The sequence below is a fragment of the Hylaeus anthracinus genome, unplaced genomic scaffold (genome assembly GCF_026225885.1).
Source record: "Hylaeus anthracinus isolate JK02 unplaced genomic scaffold, UHH_iyHylAnth1.0_haploid 11994, whole genome shotgun sequence".
In the NCBI taxonomy this organism is placed as follows: Eukaryota; Metazoa; Arthropoda; class Insecta; order Hymenoptera; family Colletidae; genus Hylaeus; species Hylaeus anthracinus.
In genome coordinates this window covers 11,465,181-11,493,037 of record NW_026534341.1, presented here as the reverse complement: position 1 = coordinate 11,493,037, position 27,857 = coordinate 11,465,181, and the positions used below count along the sequence as shown (strand labels likewise).

General features: G+C 35.7%; 2 protein-coding genes across 2 annotated transcripts in view; both read left to right on the top strand.

The window, feature by feature from the left end:
• Positions 1 to 303: 303 nt before the first annotated feature.
• On the top strand, positions 304 to 17,495 carry LOC128888667 (guanine nucleotide-binding protein subunit gamma-e). The gene is made up of 3 exons (XM_054145738.1): positions 304 to 430; positions 3,304 to 3,469; positions 15,037 to 17,495. Exons 2-3 carry the CDS (start codon positions 3,357 to 3,359, stop codon positions 15,140 to 15,142), a joined length of 219 nt encoding a protein of 72 aa, XP_054001713.1. The 5' UTR covers positions 304 to 430; positions 3,304 to 3,356; the 3' UTR covers positions 15,143 to 17,495.
• Positions 17,496 to 22,372: 4,877 nt separating this feature from the next.
• LOC128888536 (probable chitinase 10) overlaps positions 22,373 to 27,857 on the top strand; it is a 31,838-nt gene continuing 26,353 nt past the window's right edge. The window contains exon 1 of the mRNA XM_054145491.1: positions 22,373 to 22,614. Coding sequence (XP_054001466.1) covers positions 22,612 to 22,614 — 3 coding nt within the window. The 5' untranslated portion in view covers positions 22,373 to 22,611. The remainder of the gene's footprint in view (positions 22,615 to 27,857) is intronic.

Here is a 27,857-nt window from a genome sequence, read left to right as displayed (position 1 = left end):
TTTTTTTTAAATAAATGGCAAGTCCATCTCAGAAAGGCAGAATAATTACACAGAATTATTTTCAATAACTAATTAAATAACATCCACTCACTTTTGGGCTGCAGCGCGGATGGATTCAACGTGGTCGAGTAAAGGGTTTGGCGCGTTTATCCGTGCGGGATTATGCGTCGTAGAACATTCGCTAAAAAATGTTCAATGACAACAATGATTGCAGATATCGGCAGGTAAATTACCAGCAAATTAGATTGCCGAGTTTCGTTGAGGCTTCCGTAAGCGAATCGAGAAACCTGCCAAGAGTCGGCTACTCTCAGAACTTCACCGACCTCCGGCAAGGTGAGTGCTACAGTGCTACACTAATCTTCGACCGCAAGTTCCAGAGGACTTCCCGTGACACGTGTCCGAGTTTCATATTCGAAACTTTACGGATCGGGTAAGTGACAATGTCGAAAAGTCTTCGTGGAAAATATTAACCTTTTCGACTCGACTGTTTTCTGTTTTGATTCTATTCGATTTCCCATTAGAAATTAATTGTATTAAACTAGGGTTGGCTATGATTCGAAGGCCATAGCTAGATGAGGAGGAATAATTTACCTCGGCACAAATTTTGATCGTTTTCTTCAACATACCTTCAAATGGAGTTATTAGCTACACTACTTCTATTTGGGTTCTATTCGTCTTTCTTTTACAAAATTAATTGTATTGAAGTAGGGTTGGCTATGAATTAAAGATCATAGCTAGATGAGAAGAGGAATAATTTACCTCAGCACAAATTTTGTTCGTTTTTTTAACATATGTTCATGTGAGAATCAATTGTAATTTTGCCAATGGCAATCGGATAAATTCACTGGGTCATATGCGTCTCACTAAGGTCGAGGGGGTTAACAAGGTTTCGATTCGATTCCGCGACCCTATAGTTTTAGTATTTGGCAAATCGAACGCACTCGAAGCTGTGATAATTATTAGGTTGTGTAATAAGTCCCTTCACGTTGATGTTTCGAGAAGTATTACCTGAGGTGGATGAACATATCGAGTTAGGGGTGATTTGAGAGTATTATGCGTTTCACGAAAGACCTATGCACTTTTGAAAATATATTATTTGAAATACTATCTCTAATAACTAGATTGCGGAACTTTATGCAAAATAAAATGTTTGCGAACGTGCCTACAAAAACTTTTATTATATAGGAATTCATTTTATTATGGAAATGTTATAACATGAACTTTACTTTCAATCTTTTGTATATTCTCGCATATTGTTTGTATTTTCTAGGTTCTTGAGCGTTCAAATTTTTTATAAATGCATAAAAATCTGCTGATCTACTAATAACATATTATTTTACTTCATAGTTACTTTCGTACGTGTGATCACCTTTGAAATGACGTCATTTTAAATATCACATCAAATGATACATAATTGTGAAATTGTTCTTAAAAATGATACAGATGAAATACCAAACGATTTTACATTTGTTATTCAAACTCAAGAAGAAATAAGTGGTAATAAAATGTTTGACCTCTCTATGTAAAATGATAATCCGATTATAAGAGACGTTTTTCGGAAATATAACACGCTTGATGTGAAAAATTAGATTTATTTGTCGAGAATGATTTACATAACAGACGAATCTTCAAAATTAGTTTGAAAACTTTTAAATTTTACTTTTGATTTTTGTTCCTCGCGAGGATTCCTCTTCTTCTGCGGTTGGATTAAATAGCGTTTGGTGGGGATAAACCCTCGGTGGATTATCCGTCGGCTTTAGTTATCGCATATGTTATAGGACACGTTCCATGCAGTGTAACTTATCTCTAAATTCAACTTATAGAAATTAATTCTCTGCCTCTATACATTTAATTATTTATAACTCCAACTTAAACAGAAATATTCACTCTTCATTTTATTACGATAAGGTACCTTCACAGTAAGTGCAACACACAGATTACTTCGATATTGCTCACTAGGGGAAAATGAAAAGTTTCCACGGTTTTTCGTTATAATTAAATGGTAGATTTACAGTAGAGAAGCAGAGAATTAATTTCTGCATAATATTTATAGTATTGTATATTCTTTATTGCTCCCCTCACATTTACATCTTTACATTCCTACTCTCTTCACCTCTCACACCCTCTTTCATCACTCTACCTTTACCCACTTCTCCTTCATCCTCCTCGCCAGACACACTCCTCCTTTTCCCTTCTTCCTTCAACCTTCATATTCACCCTCCCTTCCTCCTTTATCAACATCTCATTATGCTCTACCTCCTTTCCTCGTCTTCCTCCCTTCCCCTTAACGTTTCTATGCCCTTTATCCCTCCTTCCTAGTCTTCTTCATCCCCTAACATATTTGCGACATTTTCCTGCCACCCACCTTCTTGATCCGCCATTCTACTTCACCCCTTCCAAACGTGCTCCCACAACTCTTCCCCCCTCACATCTCCTGTACCTCCATGCCTCTTCATAATATTTATAATATTTCAGATAAATAAGTGCCTCCTATGATTAATAATCCTATTAAAAGCTAACTGTACTTTTTATTTTTGAAAAAAAGTCAGACTTGTCTATCAACATAATTTTTCTAAGCCACTCATCCATACATTCCCCTCTCCTTCATCCCTTACTATCTTTGCAACATTTTCCTGCCACCCCTTTACTACAGCCCTTCCAAACGTGATCCCACGGCTCTACCCCCTCACATCTTCTGCACCCCCATCCCTCTTTATACTATTTATACTATTTCAGATAAATAAATGCCTCCTAAGATAATAATCCTATGAACAACTAATTATAGCTTCGGGTTGTAAATAAATAGTCAGACTTGCCTATCAACATATTAACTTTTCTATACTCCTCATCCATCCAACCCCCTCTCCTTCATCCCTTAGTACCTTTGCGACATTTTCCTGCCACCCACCTTCTTGGTCCACCCCTCTACTTCGCCCCTTCCAAACATCTCCCACGTCTCTTCTTCCCCCACATCTCTTGCACCCCCTTTTCTCCACTGAACACTTATACTATTTATTATTAATACTTTTTAAAATAAATAAACGCCTCCTTCGATTAATGATCCTTTCAACAACTAATTGTAGTTTCTGTTTGCGAGTAAATAGTCAGGCTTGCCTGTCAACGCATTAAAAGCATCGACAGCTGACGGTTAATCTCGATTGGCGAAGATCGCGAGGAAGTAAGACATCTCTTGGCGCGCTTCGGCTCGCAGAATCGAATTTCCTGTTGCCCGTCGGTGACGTAGTTTGGCGTTCCATTAACGGGAGTCCCCCATACAGAAACGGTTCTATTGATTTTTCGTAGGGGCGCAAGCGTATTCGGTTCTTATCTGGCGAAAGAGAGGCGCGGCTATAACCATGGATCCCAGTGTGCTCGCAAACATGGACAAGGACGCGTTGAAGAAGCAGATCGAGAACATGAAGTACCAAGCCAGTATGGACCGGTGGCCCCTGTCGAGGAGCATTGCCGCGTAAGTCGATCGACTTCACTTTTCGCGCTCGAAACGTTCCGCGGTTTACCTTCTTTTCTTTTATTTCCCTTTAGTTTCATTCATTTTATTCCATACTACGCGCACCAAGTGAGAGGTACTCGCATCCAACCCTCTCCGAAGACGTAGAGACGCGATGCCATTTGTATCCTTGTCGCGATAAAGGTCATAAACAGTGCTGAAAGAATTATTTTCACCGTTTGAGACGGTTTACAGTTTACGGTTATCGTTTTTGCGCTGTGTATATTTTTGTATCGTATTATTAATCAATATACCACACGACGTTCCATGTAAATCCTTATCGTGTTCATACTTCACATCTATTTTACATAAAAGGGTTTTCCAAAAGGAGCTTTAGGATCTTGGCTCTTAAAAAAGCAAAACAAACATTGTGGAATACATTTTATCTTTTTTTTTTTTATTATGAATCAAATTGTTGGTACCGATGCTTACAATTTTTTAAACTATTCTAAAGCCATCTTTGGAGAATCCATTGTGTATCGAACCTCGATGACCTTATGGACCATTTTTAGACCTCTGCGGTCCAGATTTTCTGATCTCCGTCCATCTTTGTACATCTTTCTCTGTACACGACCGCAAAGGGTTGACAGGTTTGAAGGCTGAGCCATCTAACTCGGCGACTTTACAATTGGAAACGTTTTATTATGTGAACAAAGTTTTGAAATAAAAGTGGTGTCGAGAGGGATGAATGACAGTGCAGTTTCCTCGAATTAAGCATCGTGAGTAGTCCAACAACACAGTTAATTGATTCCTGCGAGTCGATACTGGACTTAAAATGCCTATAAATAGTGGAGGTTACAAAAATAAATAGTGTTCAAGGAAGAGTCTTAAGACGAAAAAGGTTGAAAAGCGCTTGTATAGTAATCAATTCGATTATCGTTGGCAGTTTGCAGTTAAGATCGCCATTTAATATCCACGAAAGTGACCGATCGAGCAACATTATGTTTGAAACGCTGATGACATCGAATCTAGCAATTAACTCGTTGGTAGCAACAGCCTTCTGAGAGCCTTCTGGGTCCTGGCAGAGTCTCTCAGATACAAAGAGCTGCAAGACCAGCAAGACTTACTTTCTAATAATACATAAACTTATTGAGAAACCGCCAACATATTCAACAAAATTCTAACCATCCATGTTCATCAAAAGAAAAGGTTTCGAAACAAAAAAGGAATGACACAACTGTGAACTCTAACCCTTTGAAATGTTAGCTGGACCTCTGATACATCCTGCGACGTTACTCGAGAGTGAACATACTTAACATACTTCGGCTCTGAGCTTGAGGATTCATCTCTAGGCGCATGAACATTATCCTCTCGGCAAAAGGGGAAGGTGGCGTCACACTGGCTCGTTTAGACGAGACAATTGCTCGCATGAAAGTTACTCGACCAACGTGAACGTAGAAGCGAATTCTTAGACGAATCGAAGAATACTGGCGAAACCATAAGCGACGATGTAAGTGGTCGGCTCGACACGACACGACACGCCGCTGGCAATTAACAGTCAAGGCTGAGCAACACCGACGTTTTCATACACCACGCAGGGGACAGGATCTCCTTGGATGTGGACAGTCGGTTAATCGCATATTCGCGTACCGATCACTTTCAGACATTCAATATCGGGGTTTCGCGCGCATACCATGCCGCGAGTCCGCGCAGGGACGGTCGAAGGTAAAGTGGAACCTCGATTATTGCAGAAATTGGGGCTGGAAAGTCGTGCAATTATCGAGGTTTATGTGATATAGTCGATGTAACCAGTCCAATGAGCACCTTTATTATTATACTCAGACTTACTTATAGCATAGATAAAATGGAACCTCGATTATTGCAGAAATTCGGACTGAAAAGTCGTGCAATAATCGAGGTTTATGGTCGATGTAATCAGTCCAATGAGCACCTTTATTATTAGGGGGATCAGAAAGTAATGTCGTTTCTGTGAATGTCAATACTTGTTCATCATATATCAGCGCATTGTATACAGTTGATTTTTATCGATCAGATATTGAAAATTTGCACACTAGATAACAAATGGTTGTTGATAACGAGAGCGATTACATAATTGATTAAAAATAAAAACTTGATATAAATTTATTTGTTTGAATTTAATGTAAAAGATACGATATTACTTTCTAGTCCCCCTAATATTATACTCAGACTTACTTATAGCTTAGGTAAAATGGAATCTCGATTATTGCAGAAATTTGGGCTGAAAAGTCGTGCAATTATCGAGGTTTATGTGATATAGTCGATGTAACCAGTCCAATGAGCACCCTTATTATTATACTCAGACTTACTTATAGCTTAGGTAAAATGGAACCTCTTGACTATTGCAGACGTTGGGCCTGGAAGGTCGTGCAATTATCAAGGTTCTTCTGATAGTCAATGTAACCAATCCAATAAGCACTCCTGCTACTATTCTCAAACTCATTTGTTGCTTAGCGACTATTCCCTCTCCTCAACACCATCAGAGTAGCCTGAACAGTGTTACCATCAAAGACAATTTTATATTTGTTGATTCTACTTCGTCATTGATGTGTAATTCAAATTTAAGAGCCGAAAGGTTTAAGCTAAACCAATCCAACTTTCTGAGAACCCACAGCTCTGGTTTCCACTTCTATGAAGTTTGAATGGAATGCCTCCTGATGACTCAAGGATAATAACTGCGATCACCGAAGCAATTCGAGCCAGATTCAATCGCCTACGTAATTTGTTCTTTCGTTGTAACGGACAGCCGCGTTCACCGTTCCGCCTTAGTTCGAATCAAACGTTCTTCTCTTGGGTTAGATCACTTTCGTTTTCTTTTCCTGTTCCCCCCTTCTCCCACATCCACGCCCTTCCTTTACCTTCTAACTCTGTTGAATGAAATGGTTACCAGTTTTCATTTCGATCATTGCGTAATTTTTATTGGCATGTAATTAAGCGCACGAGAACAATCGTTTAGTGGATTTCAGCGCGACGAGTATTTAAGGTCGAACGTTTTAAGCATAATTCACTCGAAAGCAATTATTCCTGAATTAAGATGGAAAAGCGACTTAACGAGCTGTTTGAGTATAGCAACCGTAGAGAGCTCTGGGATACACGAGTAATTGTTTTAGAAGCCTCGGAACCTGTTCGCTCTCACGACTATTAAGACATTGTCAAAGTGTTCTTAATTCGTAGAAAAAGAAAGTACTTCCTGCAGAAAATGATCTTTATTCTGTTTAGAACAAACAGGTCGCTTAGGCTAATTATAAAATTGGAGAGGAAATGGCATGCTGACTAGAAATAAGAGTGACAGAATCTAACAAGACCTTGCAAAAAAATTCTTACTCGACGAAAGGAGAGTATAATGGTCCCCTAATATTAAAGAAGGATCTAAGACAGAATTTTATAAGTCTCATTAAATTATTTATAATTCACTTCAATTTAACGAAACGAAGAATTGTTGGTGTGCAATGTTCGATATTAAAATTCTACAATTGTACCTTGGTTTTTCAAAAAAATTTTCCAATAAAGTTTTTACTTAATCATATTTGAACTATACAATCGATTATTTGGAGAAACATTATTATCTAATTATTTTTCCAAATCAACCACTCCGTTACTATATTTACTATGACTTTTATTTTTATTTATTTAAAGAGAATTTTTTTCCAGAATAATTGTTTACTAAAACTTAGGCTCACTGATACATTAAATATAACGTGTCAATGAATGAATAATTGTTTCTTGAAACATCAAACAATTTTACCTATTTTCGGAGTCCTTTTTCGCTTTCTAAAGTGTCACAGTTCGGACGATAAATGATGCGGTCAACCTAGTTATAACCTGTCCTACTTTAGCGGAAATTATACACGAGAGCCTGCACAATACTCGATTATTCGCGCAGCTGGCATACGCATTCATTTTCAAGAATTTTCGACAATCGAATAGCCACGTGCGCACCAGTGAAATTCAAGTTCGTTAACCTGATTGCCCGTACACGTAACGGTATATACGAGACTTCGACACGTAGGTAGCAAACAATAGAAAGTATGATAATCATCTACCTAAAAAGAAGTAGAAGGAGCACTGCATCCGGGCTAGGTTTTTCAAATGAATCTCACAGATTTGTTAAGTAAGGCTTCGCGCAGCATTCTGATATAGAGTACTCTAGATTTCTACATCTATAGATTACTATTGTCTGAGTTAGACAAGACATCATTGTAGGCTCCTTTATTTTGTGAAAATAGATTTTATATAGGATTAGGATTTTTTTAATAATAAAATATTTTTATTAGTATAGTCGTAGTGGACACTGAAATGACACAATCTTTCATCTTCAATTGTCTATAAATTGTGTTTTATTAAAAAATAGAATTGTAAAATTTCTTTCAGAGGAACCTTTACCATTCTTTGTCACCTGATGAATAAATAAAGAAATACGAATTTCAAAAGAGCACTGGAAGAAGAACAGTAAGGGTTAAGCAATCTCAACCAAAGCTCACTTATAACTAAATGTAAAGAAAATTTAATTAATTCGTTTTGAATTAATCTTAGAAGTCTCTGTCCATAAAAGGCGCTAGACAACCTTTCTTTTTTAAGTGTCCTTATATAATTTTCGAATATTCTTTGTCCATACTCTGGTGTTCGATTTTATATAAATAGAATGCAGGAACGCATCGCTAATGAGATACTGGTTTAATAACAAATGGGAAGTTCGACAGTGTTCCCGATTGCAGAACAACGCGGAACTGCGTCCTACCAACGACGTTATCCTGTTCTGTGGTTTTCGAGGCGAATCGTACCCGAAAGCAAAAAGTTTCCGCGGTCGACTACTCAGAGAGTGCCAGAGTGAAAGGTACCTCCCATTTTTTTTCCATTCTTCCCGATCGGTACTAATCTTTCGTTCACGCTGCCACAGAGTACTCTTGTCGAGGCGAAACTTCAACGTTGTCCAAGTTCCGATTCTAAAAGGATATAAAAACGATCTTTTTAAAATCTTTTTAAAAAAAATATTTATTTATTTTCTTGAAAATTCATACCTCCCACCATTTCGAATAGCGTACATACAAATAAACGCACTACCGCCTCACCTTCGAAATTAATTCGAATAAATAATTCCTTCGTGTAAAGTTCTGTCACCCATTTCTGGGTGATATGGCAACCAACGTATTTATTATTAAATAAAAACTTCTGTTCACATAAGTTCGTATAACAGAACATCCAGAAAATAGTGTTTGGATAACGAAGCCTCTACTGTACATCTAAAAATTACAAAAGAAAACGTTAGATATCGCAATTATTTCCTTGCAATAAATTTTCGAAGGAAACTTTATTTTGGAGCAACTGCATCGCCTGAAGGCACCTAAATCCGCTCAAGGCGAGTCTTCCCCACATCATTCGTTCTAATATCGAGTGTCTCATGCGTATAAGGGAAAACTAGGTAGCCTTACTGACATGTCCGTCAGCAAGTCCTGGATGGAACGCACTTCCTCTCTCCGTCGTCTCATTATTCTTTTACACTTTCGATTCTTCCTTCGCCTCTTGCAGCCGCCAAAGTGCTGGCGTAGACGTAATGGAAAGCGGCAAAGAAAATACGAAACCACCATTTGAGATCAATGAATCGGATGGAATTTAGGTCTCACAGTTTTGCCATGGCGATCCCTAAATGTGATTCTGAGAACCTAGGTTTATTGTTCGTCGTTGACTTGTTCTCTAAATGACGCGTTCGTAATGGAAGACTTGGATATCTGGATGTCGTTAACCATTTCAAAACAAGCTGTAGTTCTTTCATATTTCAGTATTATGTGCCATGTATGGCTGAAGCAGTAAATGGAAGAAAAATAGTGGGACTTCTCTCGCGTCTTCTTCCAGGACGTATATTGCTCTTCAAGTTGCAGACGTTTCCTTTCATGTCTTGTTATTATTAGGTCTAAGATTTCTTCTTAACTGCTGTTTGATTTATATAGTCTGGAGGTTTATTCTTGAATTCTGTTTAATTTATGTATTGATAATAGTACTCATCAATTTCCTTTTTATGTTATGTATTGCAATAAATACAACGTGACAAAAGGATAAATTTTATATCAATTTTAACATTTGGCACGTTTCCTGCAAAAAGTTTCTATTTTCTCGAGAAATGATCTATTATATGTGAAATGCAAATGAACCTTACACGTTGAATTTTATTTATTCGATTTTTCTGGGTTGAAGGTCATTTGTAGGTCATATTGTAGTACATGGATGAATTCGTTATTTTGTCAGTTACAACATTACGTTAACGAAAATATATCATTCCATTTAAAAAAAATCAATGACCTTGAAATTTTATTTAAAAAAGACCTTGAAAACTTTTTCCTTTACACCGTTACATGTGGCCCTTCAAACAGTGTAACTTTGTCCTAAGAAGTTTTTTTGTACAACGAAAAGTAACGGAAATATTTAGGTGTTCTGTTTCTTTGGACTCACCCTGTATACGATGCTAATATTTTTTAAATTCATTCATAAATATTACAAATTCCTGATAATGCAATTCTGAGAAAATACAAGTTCAGTCATAAGAGAAACAATCAAATAACACACATTCATAAACATTACAAGTTCATTTTGAATGCAATTTTAGAAAAATCTAAGTTCAAGAGGTGTCTTAGACGACCACAGAAGTGAAACTCTGCAGAAGTCCTATTAGGATGGCCCTAGACTTCCTAGAGAGGGAGTTTGGTCGTCCATTCTTTTGACAGGAAAAGTGGAAGACTGTACAAACGTATACCTCTGAGTTTCCTCGACGCTTATAAAGGTTTGGAAGGGGAATGGTACCCAACGACATTCTCAGGATCGCTGTGACGTGCCAATCTGTGACCATGCAGGCGCGCTCAGCTCCACAGAACCATATGGTGTTGGCGAAAGTAGCGAATTCCGTCGACGAAGACTCCGAGGGAGATCTAGGATATTTCCAAAAAATTGGCGAACCGATGTTTATGGATGAGAAGGAATGGCGAAATGCATCTTAGAGAATGCCATAGAGCCAGAAAACCGCGGGAGAGACAAGATGGAACGGCTCGTTACAACGATAAATTACAGATACATTTTAGGGGAAACGTCTAAGGAGACTTCTTTGAAAATTAAAAAAAAAGAAAGTCATAGCTACAGGTCGTAGAATGATAAATGATTTTGTATTTATTAGGAAAAAATTTGGTTTTTTTTTTGCTTCATATAAATGGGTCATGATGTATCATAGTTACACCCACTGCACGTATTTTGTTGCTTCACTTAATCAATCATATATTTCATCGACCACAAGTCTCGCGTTTGCTTTTGCACAGAAGCCAGATAAGTGCTCGCCTCGTCAGTTTAGATATCTTGACCTCATTGGTAAATTTGCGACCAGTATTACCTCTTCGAGGAAGTCTGAATAGAAAACAATAACAAAAATCCCTGTACTTCATGATGTACACTTCTCTGCTCAAATGTATAAGTCATCGTCTTTAATAAAACTCTATTACAGATTATACATTATGGAATGTTTTTGGCTAAAATTTCACCCTTCTTCGATATGTTAAAATCTATAATAATAATAACGGAATAGTAATGGAATAAGGGAAGAATAGCCTCGTCCTTAGTAGAAGTGATTTTCATATTCTTTTGTATTGTAGCGAAATATCTTTTTAATGCGACAAGGTTACACTGTGTACAGGCTAAGAGGGATACTTAAACCGATTCTATGTAATCTCGTTAATTTACACCCATTACACCGTATTCTTGAGGATTCCTACACAAGAGATAAATAAAATTTAGGTAAAATCGGTCGTGTACTTCAGCAACAAAACTCAGAATTAACATTTCCATATAATGGCATAATATTATTGAAGAAAATTGCTTAATTTGAGTAAAGGGTTCGTTGCGAGTCCAAGCCTCGAAAACAGAACCGTAGCGACAGTAAGCTAGTTATTAGCCTACATTCGGTTGTAATATGAAGTGATAAGTGAAAGCTTATAATTTTCTTGTATTTTCTACTAAACCCTGAGTTGTCTAATGAGAACAGATTTTTATTACTACCACCACTGCCACGTAGTAAATGTGTACATGTAAACAATGAGAGATATGTATTTAACCACTGAGGGTCATGGTTGTTTCTCTAGCTACTTATCACTCTTTCTAGAAAATTGTGTCAATGTCTACTTGAATTGTTTAACAGACAAGGTTTCTTCAAGGATATCGTGACCCAAATACTGTTCAATTTTAGATAAATTAATTCCTTTTATTTTCAGGTGACTAGTTAACGTGAAATATATTATTAAATTCTTCAATTTATATTTTTAAGTATGTAGTACCTTGCACGGATGATGTAGTAGCTTATATAAATAATTCATTGACTATATAAAACAAATAAATCACACTCGTTTTCTATAAAGCCTATTTTTGCAATAAATCCAATATTTATCGAGATACCATTACCTGCAAAATATCATACTCACTGTGAACATCGTCCACATTATTTGTAACATTTAAATGTGCCTAAACATCCATGTATGCTAATTATCACACAAAGACATTCTCCTCATCAAACGCAAAGCGATTGCATCGCGAAGAAGTTAAAGCAAGCCGAATCGGTGCCGTTGGGTCATGTCGCAGGAAGTCGTTGCAATTTGGCGTCGGTTGCCACGACTTGAAAACGTGCGGCAAGAAAATACGAAAAGTTGGTCATAATCAGGCAGGCGCGTTCCTTTGGAACACTGAGCTCTCCTTGAACGCAAAATCGACCCGAGTAACCGAGTCCCTTTCACCAAGCTGTTCGCCGCGAAACGACTATTCTTTGCCTCGATTCTCTGTGATTTTCTTTGCCTCGCTTTCAACCTTGTTGCATTTAGCGCAATCCTGTGCTTCGCGAACCCGATGGTCACTGATCCAATAATTTATGTCATACTGCCTCCACGATGCACCACAATTTGCTAATGTCCATGTTTACTGCTCTTTTTATTCACAGTTCCTTCATAATATGTCGCTTACATAACTTTTCTAGACAATTTCCTCGCGGACGGTGGTCAGTGGAGGTGGGGGCTGCAAGGGCTCTTGCTTATGGAATAAATAATTCTTATTTATTCCATAAGTATCGAACTTTGTTATTTCTAAAGATCCAAAGAAGATGGGGATCCAAGAAATATAAATTCTAGATATTCATTGTGTAAAATTAAAAAAGATTCTGTACTATTATTTTAGAGCTCGAAATGAACCATTCGACTAGCTTACATTTTTCTATCAATTACTGTCTTATTTCTTTGACATTCTTCCTGCATGAGTGACTTCAACTTTAAGATGGGGATCCAAGAAATATAAATTCTAGATATTCATTGTGTAAAATTAAAAAAGATTCTGTATTATTATTTTAGAGCTCGAAATGAACCATTCGACTAGCTTACATTTTTCTATCAATTACTGTCTTATTTCTTTGACATTCTTCCTGCATGAGTGACTTCAACTTTAACCCTTCACTGGCTTTTTTTGTTCGCAAATAAATAAAGCAAAATTAAAAATTAAAAATTGATTCTGCCTTATTTATTTGCGAACAAAGGCACCATCTGTCTGTTCATGATGATTCTACATGGTTACAGGGATACATAAGATATCAATTTCAACACATTTCATTACATTTATAGACATTTTTTAATAAATACCCTGCGACTCCTTTCATAGATACTTTAAACTTTACCAACACATTCAAAAATATTACCTGACATCTCAAGGAAGAAATATTGTCACGAAAATAATATTTACGATAACTCAGCTCTCTAGCAATAGCGAGTAGTCTTGGGTGGTCCGTTAACTTCCTTCTAACCGTATCCGTACAGTTACTTTCTATTGTTACTTAGAAAAAGCTTTGCACGCTATGGAACGCCTGGCGTACGAGCCGGTTCATCCGGATCCAATTCGAGCAGCGAACAAAGCTTTCGAATAGGATATTTAACACCCTCTCGACCTAGTTCTTCATGGTTGACACTAGTTGATGCTGTCTAACATCTTCAAAAAACAAACGACACACCAACCAGTGACCAATGAACCAGTGAACTTTAGCAGGAACAGTTCGTAATGTTTTTTGTATTCGACAATTTGACAGTATTCAATTTGTTTACATCAAAATAATTAAATTGATCCTTCTTATTCGGCTACGGGCTTTCATAAAGCAAATGTAACATAAAAACCAATAAGGAAGACTATGACGAGTTAAATTGTATGTCTAATATAATCGTAAATAAATTTTATAATACATACTTGCCTATGCTTACAATAAAATTACACGAATATTCCATACTAACTGAAGTTCCAGATGTAATTTGTATGCTTTGAGTATAAGTCACTCCCATGTTTCTCCAGCATTCCTTTCTTCAAGGATTAAATAACACACATACTACATTAACACTTTATCTACCGGGATATTTAGAAGCAGACATTAATTTAAAAAAGAATTTTCTACAGTAGCATATGCCAATCTAGGCTGACCATAATTCCTCCATACTGTTACTAGGTACATTGAAAGCCAAGTCTGTTACCAAACACTGAACATTGCATTAATTACATAACTAAATACTGTAATTAAAAAGCCTATAAATAGGCTTCCGGTAAATAAAGTGGTAACATCTTATTTAGGGGTTCATCGCAGTCAGGAAGAGGAAAAACGACATTTCTTTGTGATTTTTTTTAGTTATTAAATAATATTTTGCATAAGTAACAATTAAGTATATTATAAAGAATGTTTTAAAGAACTAAAAAACATTTTTTGTTTTAAGAAACGTTTAATTTATATCATCATAACAGCCGATGACGTAGACGATGATTTAAAAACATAGGTTTGCGGTGAGCATGATTTCTCTACACTGGTTTACCTGAAAACAAAAACAAAGGTAAGGTTTCGAAAATAGATTAGTCTAGCGGGTCCCTGAACGAGAGATTTTGGAAAAAATTAATTGAAAACAAGATGGCGTACATTTGAAGTTGATTTTCAATTTTTTCACTAAAATTAAGCGATTTAATACAGGATAAAAAAGAAAGTATACAAGAAAATAAAAAATCCTTCGATCAGGGACCCGTTAGTCTAATATATTTTCTAAATCTACCTTTAGTTTTGTTTTCAGGTGCACCAGTTTGAGGAAATCTTGCTCACCGCAAACCAAGTGGCCACCCACCCTCGCAATCGCCTGTTATGACGAAATCAATTAACCTTTTTTTAAAACAAATATTCTTTTACAGTTCTTTAAGACATACTTTGTAATATATTTACATTTCATTCAGAAAAATTATTATTTAATACCTTAAAAAGAAACACACACAAGAAACTGTCCGTTTCCATTTTCCTGACTGCGACTAACCCCTTGATATTATATAATTTGATCCTTGAAGAAGCCAGTTGCAATCCTGACGAAACGTCAGGATGTCTCAGCCAAGCATACATCCCGAAGCACGCAAATTACACCCGGAAGCATCGGTTGGAACCAACATCTACCCAATGACCGCTGCTATCCAATCCCAATCGAGACGTAAAGAAACATTCTAATCGAATCGCATGATCTGGTTGTTTCCAGGATGAGGGAATACGTGGAAGAGAACGAGAAGACTGACCCGCTGATACACGCGCCCGACAAGAAGAACAATCCATGGGCCGAGAAAGGCAAATGTATAATCATGTAATCAGGACGTAGAACCAACGGTTGATGGGGGCGGATGAGGGGAGGGGAAGAAGGAGGAGGACGGAGGGAGGTAACATCGAACAAAGGAAGCGGATCGTTTAGCCGCGTTTTAAAAGAAAACGGAAAACGGAGCAAAAGAGAGACACGGTGTATCGAAGAGAAACGATGAGGTAAAAAGACGAGGACTAGGACAACTATTGCTGAGGAATCGACAGAATGATCGATACGTCAGACGAAGCGTCAGGCGCATGTACCAAAAGGGCACAACAGGAGATGCTGAAGTTAGGAAGGAGCGACGTCACACTCACTAGCAGGAGCAAATTGTTCAACAGTCTAATTCTTCGCGGTTACCTGTTCGTAGTAACTTTCCCGTTCGGCATGCAAACCCAACGAGAGCAGCGTTTGAACTTGGTTGGAGCTCTCCTCGTTTCCGATCTCTGCTGGAGCTGAATCTCGAGATCGATGATCGAACAGTGTACGGACTCGCGCGAGGACAAAGCCACGCGAAAAGTATTGTGTATCGACAGACGTATACCTACTTCCTTGTCTGGTTATGCCAGACGAAATACTTTTACCGTTTTCGATGTGGAATTGGCGGTATAGAACTTTTTCTGTCGTCACAGGAACACTAACCAATCGAGAACAGGCGCCAGTCGAGGTAGACGCGCGTGGGACTGCTCGCTGTCGAATGTTGCATGACGCGTGATGGCTGATATTATATTCATACGTAGGCTGTGGATGTTTGTGCAAATTCATATTTTTATCGATTCGTATAGAGAATGATAATTTTAATGGAAATATGTTTTATCTTCTAAATGCTAAAAGGTGTATTATCGTTGATATTTTATATATTTTTGCATTTCTGCATATTTTTATAGATTTATTAATATTTTTATTTTCTATGAATGCATACGTCCACAGGCTACTCGTATTTATGTTACACCTATCCTCTGACTTACAAAATCATGGCTTTTTGTATCAAAAAACATGTGAATTGAAAAACGAAAAGAAAATTGAGGCATTTGACCAACTAAATTTATCTCATGTGAGAGAAATAAAAGAACATCAGTCCAATCATGAATGACAAAAACATAAATATGTTTATGTATATTTTATTTTTTCAATTTTCAATACCTGGGAAATTATAATCGAATTATAAAAATGCTGCAAAAACTAAAGGTATGTATCACTAACCACTGAACGCAAAGTTTTAAAAATGTTTTATTACAAATAGCGTAACGATATCGACCTTACTGCCCTAATTAATATAAATGATTATTGTGTAGCCAAAAACGACACTAAAAAATTGACTTGTTTTCAATGCTTTCCACTGTTAAAAATCCATTATATTGAAAGACGTGTAATAAAGTACCGTGTAAATCGGGGGTTTAGGTGTAATTGGTTGAAACTTTCACGTTGTACGTCTTTCTTTCTTTCTCTCGCGAGTAAGCGAGCGAGCAAGCGGCGACTCTCGTGAATCTCAGCCAAGGACGGAAAAAAAGCAGAGACTGAACAAATTTACTCGAACTCGATCAACGCTTCTCGAATAATCGATAGAATAATCGAAAGCAAAGGCCGACTGTCGCGAAACGAAAAAAAAAAATGATTCGGATGAGTTTGGGTTCCGTTCGAGCACTTTCGCCTCGTCGTTGTTCTGAACTTGTTGATATAATCGATGTTACGCGTCGACCACCATGTGCAATTCTTACCTGCTACTATTGAAAACTCTTTGAATCGTTCATTACTTCATTAATGATTTACCTTAAGTATACAGTGTAATCTAATATCATTATATGTACACGCGTTACATCATATGTCGTACGATTAATACACTATGGATATTTGTGCGGATTTCTTACGAAAATATAATATATTCATATCATTTAAAATGTACCCTTGTATCCTGCGTTCTATCCTATATGACTGTCGGTATTTTACTTTGCTATTTCGTAGCTTTCGTTTCGCATATATTTAGGAAGATTACGAATTGAGTAATTGCTGTGTATATGGGACAGAGGCACTCAATCCTTTGCTGACGGTGTCTTGTTGTTAATACTTGACAAAATACTTTTACATTTTTAAATTACAAACACGCTGGTTTCGAATTTTATATTAATCATTGTATATATTAGGGCTTATTTATATAATTTGAATTATTCTATAATTACTGTAAGATATTCTTGTGATTCTCTAAAAGGTCGAATATAATTGTTTCAACTTGAAAAAATTAAATGAATTGTCAATAACTTCAATCACTAAGTTTCATTCATATTTTGGTTCGACTAAGATAACTGAAACTTTACATCAACAGCGTATGTAACAATTCATTGAATTAAAATAAAATTTGTACATTGGATACAGTAATTCTTAAATACACATTATTTTCCTGCTCTTCCTGAAGGTTCGTGCTCCAAAATATCCGTCTGCAAAGGGTTGAAATTAGGTATCCGAAATATTCGTTTACTTTTTGTCAAGAGGACACTGATATCTGATGTTAGTAGTTTTTTTAAGGTGAGTGTGTAATGGAGAAACGATGATCTACTGCAATCTTTTACAGTGGGTGTAGAATGTATTCGTACACCGATCAATTTCCCAAAAAACTTTTGTTTGAAATTGTCATTTCTTAACTTCTTTTTTTATAATCAATGATATTTTACATATTCTCGGAAATCTTTAAGATAAATATAGTCCAAACAACATTTACTAGTTAATATAATTTGTGAAATTAACAAAACAATGCGAAAGTGGGTAAAAGTATAGAAGAGATAAGTATTCGTACGATTCTTATGACGAACCATTTACAGTAGAGTTTGTAACGTAAACACATTAGTTTATTGCTCCGTACGAATTAGAAAACATCAAATTTACAGTAAAGTACTTTTAAAAAAGGTTCTGATAGGAGAATTGAAGAAGATCCCACTTCGAATAACTAATAATTTAGTTCATTTAATGCGTAGAAGAGTTGCAATAATTATAAAATCAAAGGAAATCCCACGAAGGAAGTATTATGTACTTATAAATAAATGTAAATTCCTTTTTTTTTTTAATGAAGTTTTAAAAATTAAACAGTTGTGCGATTGTTTTTTTTCTTGCTAATCTCGCAATTTGCATAAGTAGCTATTTTATTTTGTACTCTATCTATTCTAGAGATTTCCGAGAATATGTAGAATGTCATAGTTTCTAAAAAATAGGTTAATAAATTACAATTTTACATAGTTTTTTTGGAAATTGATCGGTGTACGAATACTTTCTCCACCCACTGTAAATTGATAATTTGATTGAAACAAAGCTCTTAAAATCAAGTAGTTGTGTTTAAACAGGGAGGTAGAATCTTCTGACTAAAATACGATTCTTTTAATTAATCGTTTCATTGAAACAAAAATCTTCAAATCAAGTGTTCTTTTTAGACAGTCCACACGTAAACATATAATACCCTTTCGAAGGAGATAGAATCATAGTAAATAGTCATGGTCATGCTCCGTGGTCTCTCGCCCACGATTTTCTGTACCCGTTTCTGTGGACGTTGCTCGACCACTCGCCAACTATTTCCACTCTCTGGCTCCCACAATCGCGGCGTAAATTCTTGACGCGTTCAACCGACGCGAAAATGCGTCTCCCATGTCGAAGAGATCGGTAAGACTGAAATGAGATGCTTCCTAGAAAACATGCTGTATTTTACAAACGTATTCAGATAACACACTCTGTGCATACGAAAAAACAAGTATTTCAATCTGCACATTTCCACCCGCGTCTGAGAACGAACAATTTCCCATGAAAATTCACCTGCCAGGAAACAAAAAATAAAAAGGTTTCCCTCGGTATCCTTTAAACTGTCGCGAATTTCCTACACGAGGTCATTCGAATGTCAATGCATTGTACAACTAAAATTTATTCTTTGTTCACTGTGACCATAAAATGAGAGTGACGGTAAATGTTGTTATTATTTCAGAAATGTTTATGACTTTGAATACTGGGAAAAGGTAACCTTGCGAACAAAGTTTTGTGAATATTTTGTGTTCCATTTTGAACCAAACATTTTCTTTCTGTGACTGATCTTTTTAGGTATTAACAACAGTAACGAAGGTAAGGAATCCAAACTAAACGACACACCTTGTCTAAAAGAAGATAACCTTCCGTAGATCTGAATTTTAGGTAAGTTCTGTTTGATAAAGTTGAAGCATCTCTATTATCGATCTTTTTCTAGAATTTGAATGAAATTTTATATAACAACATCCAGTAAATTTATTGAGCTGTCTCTAATGATTTGTGACCTTCAACGTTCATTGGAACAACTAATTAATATTAATGAACAATAACATTACCTCTGCGGTGCTATTTTGCGGAACTCGTGAGAACATTTTCACGGCGAGCAACTGTTACGCATAAATTCTAAAGTTAACTTTCTACATTTTTTCATTCTACAGTTGGTATTGCGACGTTATGTTGTTGGCAATCAGCGTGAATTGTTTAAATACTTCTTATCCAGCTGCACGAAAAATCCATGGAATTTTAACACTATTGCAGGCACAGTTAATTTGTCAGGTTTGTGGGATAAATTATGCCACTTACGCTTGAATTGTTTGAAGTATTCTCAATAATGACTAAACCTGTCAGTAAAAGTGTTCTGGTATACTGAGCATCGTTGGAACTATAAAGTAGCTTGATTTGTTAAGAAATTGAATATTTCGTCAGGAAATATCATATAGCGAAATTATCTGTCGCAATAAGTACAGTAGAAGATTGATTGCTATCAGAACTTCGATTAAATAAAATAAATATTAAAAAGGGTTCTCCAAGAATAATTTTAGGATTTTTGTAATAATAAAATACGCATGTTCAAGTATTTCGATGTCTGATGTTATATTAAGTAGCCTACATAAATACATCTAATAATAAATTATCATGAAACGCGTCAAATGTATTTTTCCCAATAGCAAGCGCAACAGAACATTCATTTTATCACGATTTGTTGCCTTCATAGGACAAACCAATGTTGATTCAGTTCGAGAAAAGCAAGTCCCCTAATATTAAAAATAACCGAACTAGTGTTTTTAGATGTGTATCTATCCAGAGCAACAAGGTAACCTCCGATTGTGAAATTTATCATGTAATAGGAATGCTGTGATAGAAAATACTCGTGATAATAGGGATCAAGGCGAACGCGACCCAATTGTCACATTCCGAACAGTCTCCTAACGGATTTCGTTTAATTAAATGCTTGTAATACGAGGATATCCAAAAACGTGCCAGTCTTTTGATAATATTGAGTGAAACAGTCAGTGAAATACTAACAAGCATAGGCAATACAGATAAACAATATTATTGCCTAAGATTGGTAACTTTAAAGACTCAAATCTTTAAAAAAATTAAAAATATATTTATTCATATCACGGAATAAATGAATCTAAATATCCATTGTATTTTCATAGAAATCATTTTTTAAAAGATTGAAATATGAAGATTTAAGATATATTTACATAAAATGTCTTCTGGTATCACTTAATTTTACTTCATTTTATTTTTGTGTTTTACAATCCAATCCTATTATAGTCGCTACTTGCCTCATACTACACGGTTTCTATATAACACGATACGAATTAACCACGTCATAGAACGTTTACTTCGTACAACACGCTTTCGATATTATACGGTACGAATTAATCGTGTTAGGATAATTGGACATGCTTCAGTAATCGGACACTTGATCAAGAGTTTCCTTAATATTAAGAAACCAGTCTACATTTGGCGACGTCAATGAACTTTGGGATAATATAATATTCATTCTACAGACGATTACTGTTACCAATTAGTTTTCAAGCTGATATCATAAGTGGCTTGATTTAAAATAAATTATGATCGTCTGCAACACTTAGCGTAGTGAGTTTACTAGCTAAAAAATTGGAATCTGTGCAGAAATAAAGTTCATGGAAATTTAATAGATATATAATAAGAATAAATGTTACGTTATAAGATTATAAGAAATATTATAAAAAATTGTTCTTTGTATACTACAACGTGCTTGACATTCAGACAAAGTTTCATTTAAATCAGAATATTCAAGTTCAGAAACTTTTAAGTTAAATTGCGACGTTCTTGAATCTCTTATATCTGCAATTACCTCATTTAGAAATACTCCATCTTCATGAAGACATTTTTTCTCTCACGACAGAGAGATCGATAAAGACAATTTACTTCTAGACATTTGCAATTAAATATGAATAAACAGTGATGGATCTTCAGCTCATTGATAAATTGACACATACAGTGTACATAATGTATGTTGAATATATTCTACAATTATTATAATAATATTGTTATTTCATTTTGCATAAGTGTGGATACCTTTACTTACATTTACCATGTATTTATCATATTAGTTTATTTAATAAATGCATAAATCTGAAGCCTTTGGCTATGTTTATCATGTATAAACACATATAATAATTAACTTCCCGATTTATAGGGAAGTTATTGTATTTGACCCTAAAATAAAAAATAGATTTTTTAGCAGATCTCCATATTTTAAGGTGATTGGAGTAATTTTAGCCTATTTGTAACAAATTGTTCGCGCGCGCGCGCGCGTGTGTGTGTTAACGTTTTCTAAAAAAACAAATAGCGAGATCAAAATGATCGATGATGCAATTGACGTGTATCAATCTAACTTAGAGCTGATTAGATTTTGTTCTAATTCGGTCAAGTAGTTTTTTAGTTTTTTTAAGAAAACTTAATAACGCAATCTAGATGGGAGAGTATAAATTTACGAGTGAATAACTAAACGGAAATAGTATATATACATATATTATTATTATTATATTTATGCGTATGTAATACATGTATATATACAGGGTGTTTCATTTTAATCCACCACCACGGATAACTTAAGAAATGTGCATCGGATCAAAAAACATCTCGTTTATTATATTAGTTTACATCATGAATGCACAAAAATCCAGAGTCTAGCCATCAAGTGTATCTAAGCTCACCCCAGCGTCCACATGCGTGCATCACCTGGGTCACCCATTTCATAAAACACGAAACGTGCGTTATGATTGTCGTCTCCGCGGACAACAAAACGTGGGCACCTAGGGAAAGAAACGGTCAGGTGAATGGGGCTACCGAAAGACCAAAATCGGAGGGGGAGCAGATCTGTCGAGAGAGAGTAAGCGTGAAGTAGCGGGCTCGATAGAGGGGGAGAGAGAGAATGACAACGGGCTCTCTCGTTCACTATGGTCAGTGCTTTTCGAACTGTTGCCAGTGACAGTTCCACGAACATGCGGCGGTCGATACTCGATCATTGATTCTCTACGATAACGTTACGCCTTCTTTTTCTCACCTGATCACAGAGAGACAGTTGATACGTGCCCTTGTTCTCGGTCCAAGCGCGCTCCAAGTTTATCGAACCGTTTACGTCTTGGTGCTACTTTCCACTTTAGGAGTATATTTACGTATTCTCAAAAAACTGGACGAATCATGGTAAGTGAAAATGCTTAAGTGAACCGTCAACGTTTCAACCGAGAGACTGAAATTAAAAACGAAAGTTTAAGGTAATGCTTGTCCTTATAAAGGCCTGTCAAGCTTTACCAGAGGGGGTGTTGAAAAATACCTAGTTTTACCTGTGTTTACTGTCAAAAATATTGGCACTTTATTTCACGTAAAAAAAAAGAGGTGATTTCATTCATACGATGTCGTCCCTTCAGTGGTGACAGTTTGACCCCACTTATCTTCTCTCCTTGAAACCTCTGTGGTTTTTAATGAGGTTTCACCTGTGACCCGTTGCCCCTAACGTAAAAGTGAATTTCGCAGGCCACAGTTTACACACAAACCGACTTATCAATATGTATCTGTTAAGTGGAACGAAAAATAGAGTTTGTGAAATAGCTCAGTTCAAATGTTAGTTGCATTTCGTTGACAGTTGTCCCCGAAAAAATTGATCCGGTTGTTATTTAATGTTTTTTCTGCCGGTCGACTCCGTTTTCAAACTCGTTTTATTTTTCATTCGAACGATATTACATCACGAGTAGATTCATGTAAGACCACCGTGGAACCGGTCTGGAAAGAGATCGATTTGGAAAGGATTAAAACGGACATCGAGATCGCAACAGGGTTGTGTCACTTAGTTTTCGAGGGACCATTATTTAAAGATTTTTTCTAATTCTTGTCTAGTGGACAATCGAAAGAAACGCGTAGCTCTTGATAATTGGAGGTGAATCTCTGTAGAAAGCGCGAGAGATGAATCAAGTTATGGAGTCAATTAATAATGTTAATACCGTTAATACTAACACTGTTAGGCATTTACACGTTCAATTGGATAATCATCGTATTGGATGAGGAACAAATAAGTTATTCTTGTTGATACTAACAGATTTAAATATATTTAAAGGGTTGAAATTAAACTGTAGAGTAATAGGAGCAACGCCAGTCTTTAAGGGTTGGTTATGAAGCATATTTATTTCCAGTTGATAAATACGTTTCATAATTTGTCGCTGACAGATAAATTCATACATGTAAAAACTCTGTTATTAAAGAGGGCTCACGCCTAAAATCGAGACGTAAAATTAAATATGTACGCTTGGATTTCCTTTGAATTAATAAATGCGTCCTATAATTAGTCCCTCAGACACAAATTCATACATGTAAAAGCTTTCTGATTGAAAAGGGCTCACAGCAACAATCTAAACGTAAAATTAAATATACAGTGAGTGTAGAATGCATTCGTACACCGATCAATTTCCAAAAAAACTATGTAAAATTGTAATTTATTAACCTATTTTTTATAAACAATGACATTCTACACATTCTCGGAAATCTCTAGAATAGATAGAGTACAAAAAAAGAATAGCTACTTATGCAAATTGCGAGATTAGCAAGAAAAAAAACAATCGCACAACTGTTTAATTTTTAAAACTTCATTAAAAAAAAAAAAGAAATTTACATTTATTTATAAGTACATAATACTTCCTTCGTGGGATTTCCTTTGATTTTATAATTATTGCAACTCTTCTACGCATTAAATGAACTAAATTATTAGTTATTCGAAGTGGGATCTTCTTCAATTCTCTTATTAGAACCTTTTTTAAAAGTACTTTACTGTAAATTTGATGTTTTCTAATTCGTACGGAGCAATAAACTAATGTGTTTACGTTACAAACTCTACTGTAAATGGTTCGTCATAAGAATCGTACAAATACTTGTTACTTCTATACTTTTACCCACTTTCGCATTTTTTTGTTAGTTTCACAAATTATATTAACTAGTAAATGTTGTTTGGACTATATTTATCTTAAAGATTTCCGAGAATATGTAAAATATCATTGATTATAAAAAAAGAAGTTAAGAAATGACAATTTCAAACAAAAGTTTTTGGGAAATTGATCGGTGTACGAATACATTCTACACCCACTGTATGTGCTTAGATTGACTCCGTGCACAAATCTTAATTAAAGTCTTAACTTTATTTCGTGAGAAAATTATTGGTCATATCGCTACGGTCGATTATAATTTGAATTTCGATGAACCTTGTTCCGGCGATTGTTCGCCGAGCTTAATAAACGTTGAAGGAACTTGAATTGGGGAAAACATCTCGATATCGAGACGTATCTCGTAAATCAGACGGACAGCGACAGTTTTCAGCCCACACATTCTCGAGGACCTTCGCTGTAACAAGTACCGAGAACTCGTTTTGTCCTTCCGGGTTACTCGAGCCCTCTCACTTTCGTCGTGCGACGAACTCGTCGATTCTTCTCCACGATAACACACTCCTATACAATTTTTGGCGGCTTGAATGCAACTACTTTCTATCTTTCGTTGTTCTTTTTTTTTAATGCTGACTCCAAATACTACTTGTTAGAATTTTTTTGTTACGAGATGATGGCTATGTCTGGGAATATTCAATTGTTTAACCAAATTTTAGATCATTGTTTCTCCTGCAACACATTCAGAGGGATTTTTGGTTGGATTAAGGAAGTAAGACTTAAACGGCACGTCCGTTTTCGAAAGGTGGCTTCTTCCTTCTAGAAATGTAGGTAATCGTACAAAGTTAGGTGGAGGAAATTTTCAGTCTTGTTTTGACATTCGAATTAAGTAAACACAGAATTGAGGTTGACAATGGATTATAGATTGATAATAACTTTCTATATAGATTCAATAGAAAAAATAGAGCAGGTAATTCAGGATCACATTTTATCGCTGAGTATCTACTGATAAAAAGGTATGATATTGTCTTATCGGTGCGACGATCTGATGTACCTGGTGTAGACCTGAAGTCAAAGGAAACGTGAAAAATTCATTTTAATTTAGGTCTTGATAGATTCTACATTTCTAAGGATATTTCAATATTTTCATTTCAAAGTTTGTGTCAATTAATAAGATTTCTTAAAAATGGTCCCATTAACCACATGCAACGTCATTTTTAACACACATATATACATACATAAAACGAAAAAAAATGTCCACTCCTTAACATACATGTAAACATTGTATAAAAGAAAAAGTCAGGATTCACACTTCAATTTAAAGCAATTTGACAGCCCGGTCCCTTTAAACTTCAAATCATTTAACGACTGATGATCAGTCCTTTGTATAACACTTTGAAAATTTTTGTATTATTTCCGCTACTCCGCTACTACTAAATTAAAAACAGTCCTGAATCTTGAATCTTATCTTTAATAATAATAAGTGTATTTGATTCTCTTGATAGTTCTATAAATTGGAACTGCTAGAACCGTCGGAGTCTCTATGTACATGAAAATATTATTCCCCTGCTTTAATTACGACCTACCAAGCTGTGATTGATTTGCAAACAATTTAAATGAAACAATGATTACCAAATGGCGACTTCTTCGTGCCTCTTACTTCGTAACTGTTCCTTTTGTAATCCAAAGTGCTCGGGCCACCGTGGCCATCCTCGGATGCAACATATTGCGTTGAATTATTAATGAACGTCCCTGCCAATCGATAAACGTGACTAACCGCGTAACGGTGAAGAAAAAGAGAAATGTTGTTCCCATATCCATTGACACCGATCGGTGAAACTCCAGAGAACCTGATTCGTGGCGAGTTAACACGTTCGGACCATTCCACGTCAAATCACACGAGATTTAATATTTGACAACCATAATCGCCGATCCCTTCAAAATTCGCATCATTTGTAACTCGAGGACCTACTTTATGTAGGTATAATTTCAGTCAGATTCAAATCTTGTGTACAGTAGGTGTAGAATGTATTCGTACGCCGATCAATTTCCCAAAAAACTTTTCTGTGAAATTGTAGCTTCTTAACTTCTTTTTTTAGAATCAATAATATTTTACATATTCTCGGAAGTCTTTAAGATAGATATAGTCCAAACAAAATTTACTAGTTAATATAATTTGTGAAATTAACAAAACAATGCGAAAGTGGGTAAAAGTATGGAAGAGATAAGTATTTGTACGATTCTCATGACGAACCATTTACAGTAGAGTTTGTAACGTAAACACATTAGTTTATTGCTTCGTACGAATTAGAAAACATGAAATTTACAGTAAAGTACTTTTAAAAAAGGTTCTAATAGGAGAATTGAAGAAGATCCCACTTCTTATTAACTTCTAACTAATAATTTAGTTTATTTAATGCTTAGAAAAGTTACAATAATTATAAAATCAAAAGAAAATCCCACGAAGAAAGTATTATATAGAAGTTTTAACAATTAACCAGTGTGCGAATACTTATTGCTTCAATATTTCTATCGATTAATTATTTTTTTCTCGTTAATTTCGCAACTTACATAAATAGCTATTTTTTTGTAATCTATCTATCTATTCTAGAGATTTCCGAGAATACGTAGAATGTCATTGTTTATACAAAATAAGTTAATAAATTACAATTTTACATAGTTTTTTTGGAAATTGATCGGTGTACGAATACTTTCTACATCCACTGTATGTTAGTTTCATTTTTCAATTTTTTTTTATTACTTTTTAAAAGAATTTTTGGTTATTTTCTCATCACAGATGTTTTTTCAATAATTACAGTTATTAATCTACTCGCTAAAAATCAATTCTGTGAATACATCACGAAGCTAGACAGTAATTATTTCCAGCGCACGGCGAGCACACGAACTAGTGGCGCCACTGTTCTCTCTAGTCACGTATGCCAGATGTATACAACTGATTGCAGTCGGTTAATCTGTCGATCTAGAAATAGAAATTGCAATTGAAATGAAGTCCGCGAGATGCTGAACGTTTAGAAAACGCTAACGGGCATATCGTTGCAAGGCAAGCAAAAGGTATGCAATGTATAACGTACATGTATTTATTACTGCGGGCTCGACAAGTGAACGTACGAACTGCACCGCATGGGGTGGACTTGCGTGCTTCGATAGAAATTTGACCGAATTCCAGCTGCTTTCTACCGAATTTTTATCTGCGACTTCTTGGCGTAGTGTTCCGCGTGTGTACAGGACAGGTATATTCTAGAGGTTTCATAGTGGGAAACTTCAAACTCGAAGAACACGTTTTGTTCATGAATACGTTTTCTCGTGCAGTGAAGTACAAAGTAGAATGTGGACAGTATGGGTTTAATTATATTTCGTTGGGAGTGTAATATGAAATAATGTACTTCACTCACAAATATGAGTCAATATTTTTTCATAGACAGCTGAAAATTTTGTGTTGCATTTAAAGTGGAGCTAGAAATACATTAGCTGGACCACACTCCAGCTGGAGTGTGGTCCAGCTAA

Excerpts from the sequence above, each read along its gene's own strand:
- LOC128888667 (XM_054145738.1), top strand. The coding sequence starts at position 3,357 with ATGGATCCCAGTGTGCTCGCAAACATGGACAAGGACGCGTTGAAGAAG. Across the intron at positions 3,470-15,036 it reads CTGTCGAGGAGCATTGCCGC|GATGAGGGAATACGTGGAAG; the intron begins GTAAGTCGATCG and ends GGTTGTTTCCAG.